Source organism: Papaver somniferum, chromosome 5, assembly GCF_003573695.1.
Source record: "Papaver somniferum cultivar HN1 chromosome 5, ASM357369v1, whole genome shotgun sequence".
In the NCBI taxonomy this organism is placed as follows: Eukaryota; Viridiplantae; Streptophyta; class Magnoliopsida; order Ranunculales; family Papaveraceae; genus Papaver; species Papaver somniferum.
The window spans coordinates 7282565-7286897 of NC_039362.1; the positions used below are offsets into that span (position 1 = coordinate 7282565).

Sequence of the window (4333 nt, forward strand, 5' to 3'; positions counted from 1 at the left end):
TTTATTCAATCAGTCTACAACCACCAAAATAACATTCTTTTTGTATGACAATGACAGTCCTTCAATGAAGTCAATAGAGATATGTTGCCATACAGTGTCAGGTATAGGAAGAGGTTGAAATAGCCCTCCTGGAAGTGTATTTTCACCTTTATGACATTGGCAGACATCACAAGTGGTGACAAATTGAATTGTGTCTCTTTTCATATTGGGCCAGAAAAATGAAGCCTTAGCTCTGTGATAGGTACTAGTAATGCCAGAATGGCCCCCTATTGAAGAAGCATGCAAGGAATGGAGAATAGAAGATCTGAGAGAAGTACCTGCACCAATATAAAGTATTCCCTTGAATTTGATGATGCCCTGGGAATAAGAATAATGCCCCTGAGGTGAAGTGAGAAGTAGCTGAGTAATGAGCTGTTGTGCTGAAGAGTCAGACTCATAACTAGAGTGAATGTCCTACATCCATTGTGGTTGAGATAAGGATATTGTAGAGCAAGAAGCTGTAGGGAGTCTTGACAGTGCATCAGCTTCTTTGTTTTCCATGCCTTGCTTGTACTTGATGACATAATCGAAACCCATGAGCTTGACAAGCCATTTTTGCTGTAATGCAGTAGATAACTTTTGGTCCATCAAATACTTTAAACTTTGGTGGTCAGTATGGATAATGAATTGTTGACTTCCCAAGTAATGCTTCCACCTTTGAACAGCCATGACAATGGCTAAGAATTCTTTATCATATGTAGATAGAGCTAGTGTTTTAGGGACCAATGGCTTACTGAGGAAGGCAATTGCCTATTATGCTGCATAAGTAAAGCTCCAACCCCCCTTGAACATGCATCAGTTTCAAGTGCAAATGGCTGAGAAAAGTATGGCAGGGCTAAGACAGGTGCAGAAGTCATGGCTTGCTTGAGTGCAGTGAAAGCTTGAGTGGCATTATCAGACCAAGGGAACGAGTCCTTCTTTAGCATATCAGTGAGTGGCCTAGCAATGGTTCCATAGTGTTGGATGGACTTTCTGTAGTAACCCGTAAGACCCAAGAATCATCGGAGTTGTTTAATGGTTTGAGTTTTTGGCCAATTGACCATGGTTGCAATCTTTTCAGGGTCAGCAGGAACACCACTTGCAGAGATAATATGACCAAGGTATTCTAGCTGTGGCTAAGCAAAAGCACATTCAGACATCTTGGCGAATAGAGAATGTTTGCTTAATAAAGATAATGTGAGCTGAAGGTGCTCCAGATGGGCTTCTATAGAAGGATTGTATATCAAAATATCATCGAAAAACACAAGCACAAATTTGCATAGCTATGGCTGAAATACCTCATTAATGAGGGTCTGGAAAGTTGCAGGGGCGTTAGTAAGCCCAAATGACATTACCCTGAACTCAAAATGGTCGTGGTGGGTGCGAAAAGCAGTTTTGTAGATGTCAGGTGCATAAAGCCGTATTTGATAATAACCTGAACGCAGATCAATCTTGGAAAATACTACAGACCCATTCAACTCATCTAAAAGTTCCTCAATAAGTGGTATTGGGAATTTATCTTTAACTGCAATGTCATTCAGTTTGCGATAATCAACACAAAAACGCCAAGTGCCATCCTTCTTTTTGACTAAGAGGATAGGAGCAGCAAATGGACTATGGCTCTTTTGGATGATACCATTGGATAACATTTCAGAAACTAAGGATTCAAATAAAGACTTATGAATGTAGGGGCATTTATAAGGCCGTTGAGAAGTAGGTTTTGAGCCAGTTTTGAGAGGTATTTTATGATCAAGGGGTCTAGATGGAGGAAGGCCAGTTGGCTCTGTGAAAATATCAACAAAGGTATCCAAAGTGTGGAAATTGCAAGTGGGGGTAGAATGATGGGAGTAGATTATATAGAAAAAAATTGGCCAATAATGGTGGGTGTGTTTTGATTAAGAAATTTCATAAGAGAAGAACCACTAATTAAGCTATGAGAGGGTTTACAATGAGTACCCTATAGAGTGATCTTACTGCCCTGGTGAAGAAAGGAAATGCACAAGAGAGCAAAGTTGAAAAGAACATCACCAAGTTGGCGAAGCCAGTCATCTCCCAATACAATGTCACATCCACCTAAAGGTAAGGCCCGTAAGTTAGCTGAAAATTGATAGCCTTGCATCTCCCAAGTGAGGTTGTGACAGATGCCTTGACTTATTGTGTTATCCCCATTTGCAACTGTAACCAGCATGTGTCCAGTAGGAGATACATGTAGACCCAACTTCGAAATCAATGTTGCATCAATAAAGCTATGTGTACTGCCTGTATCAATAAGAACAGTCACATGATGCTTGTTAAGATGACCATATATCTTGATTGTCTCATGAGTAGTGGTCCATGTTAAGGCATGTAAGGAAATCTCAATTGGGGAGTCTCCACCCGAATGAGATGCATCACTAACTTCATCATTGTACAAGTCTCCTTGCTCATCTTGTTCATCATCAGCAATCAACATGAACAACTGTTGAGTTTTGCATTTATGACCATGTCTATAGAATTCGTCAGAATTATAGCACAACCCTTTGTCCTTGCGAACTTGCATTTGAGTATGGGTTAATCGTTTCACAGGAGGAAGAGTGGAATCTGGTGAATGTTTTGTTGGGGTGAGTGGGTGTGTTACAATAGGTGGTGGTGAAGTACCTGTGCATTTGAAGGATGTAGAAGGAGAAGAGAAAAATGGTTTGATAGTAGAGGGAGGGTGTGAAACAGATAACAGTGTAGGTGTAAATGGTCTAGGGAATGATTTGAATGGTTTAGGTTGTGGATGTAGTGAAGCTTGCTGTAATCTAGCCAGATAAAAAGCTGTGGAAGTATCAGCTGGTTTAAACATTTTCACAACAATACGTATTTCCTTATTCAACCCTCTAATGAAACTCAGTGTATAAAAACTCTCATGAAGAGCTGGATTGTTAGCTACCGTGTAGCTCTTATAATGTTCCCATTTATCATAATAGTCTTCTAATGTGCTTGTTTGGGACAATTTATTAAAACTTCCTTGTTGATAGTTGAGATACCAGGGATCAACCTGAGAATCGAAGTGTATGGCAGCCATATCAACACGTTCTTCTTCAGGGAAGTTATGAAGGTGAAAATAGCTAGCGTTCACATTTAAGAACCCAGTCACGAGGGTTTGTAACATTGAATCTAGGAAAATCTACCTTTGGGGTACGAGTGAATTTACTAGAAGGAGGATGACGAAAATTCTTGATAAGTTGATTGATGTCATCAAAGATGCCGCTCGGAGAAGGTGGAGGAGCCCCATATGACTGCGTATCTGGAGTTCGATTTGAACCTTGCTGCTGAATAGTAGAAAGTAGATCGAAGATAGAAGAAAGTTTGAAATCTAAATCAGCAACATAAGTCTGTAAGGAGCTAATTTCGCCTTTGATAGATCCCATGTCGTCTTTGATTTCGATAATAGAAGTAGAATTTTGATTAATGGTGGTGGTAAGTTCTTGTAGTTTCTCTTTGTTAGCCATGATAACAGATTCCAGGATAAAGGCTGATACCAATTGTAGAGTATCTAGATACAACTACAAGATGAATCAATGTAAATAATTAGCAGCAAGCTGTTTTCTCTCTGTAAGCAGAGCCTAACCTTCAAAGAATTGAAAGCAAATTGATTTTCATCAACTGAATTCACCTGAGTACAATAATTGGTTCTTAAAGGACCAATCCTGATAACTGCATCCAACAGTTAGGATTGCATCAAGCATAACACTTGTTCCTAGGAAATAATTTAAGTAACCTAATGTTAATTACTCCCCTAACTGACTCAAGTTTCCCCCCACAGTAAAAATGAATTCAAATTACAGTTTAAGGTGAAGTAACTTGTAGGATCATGACACTTTATAACCCCAGTCACTATAAATTTGCAACCACTTTTGATTAAAAACAACTCTATCTAAGTTGAAAAGAATTCTTCTACTTCCATGTTGACAATTAGACCATGTAAATTGTAAACCAGTTCTAGGAGCTTGGAGTAGTTCACAATTATTTAAGCAATCATTGAATTCCAACATTGGAGTTCTATTTGGAAGTTTGCCACCAACTTTTTCTTCAAGACTTAATACTGCATTGAAGTCACCCAATAAAATCCAAGGTTTATTTAGAGCATTTATCATCTCTATTTCAGACCAAAGAAATCTTCTTTGAGTAACTTTGACATGAGCATGAACACCTGATACTAAAACATCACCAACACTGACAATAATCATTTGACTATAAACTGAAATAACTTGAGGTTGAGTTAAGTTTTTATTCCAAAACAACCAAATGTTTCCTTTATTATCTAAAATTGAGTTATGAATCACCATAC

General features: G+C 38.6%; 1 protein-coding gene across 1 annotated transcript; it reads right to left on the reverse strand.

The window, feature by feature from the left end:
* Positions 1-1037: 1037 nt before the first annotated feature.
* Positions 1038-3067, reverse strand: LOC113278706. Its single transcript, XM_026527472.1, has 3 exons — positions 1993-3067; positions 1317-1801; positions 1038-1154 (listed from the first exon to the last, which is right to left on the reverse strand). The coding sequence occupies exons 1-3, from the start codon at positions 3065-3067 to the stop codon at positions 1038-1040; spliced, it is 1677 nt and encodes a 558-aa protein (XP_026383257.1).
* Between the last annotated feature and the right edge of the window lie 1266 nt (positions 3068-4333).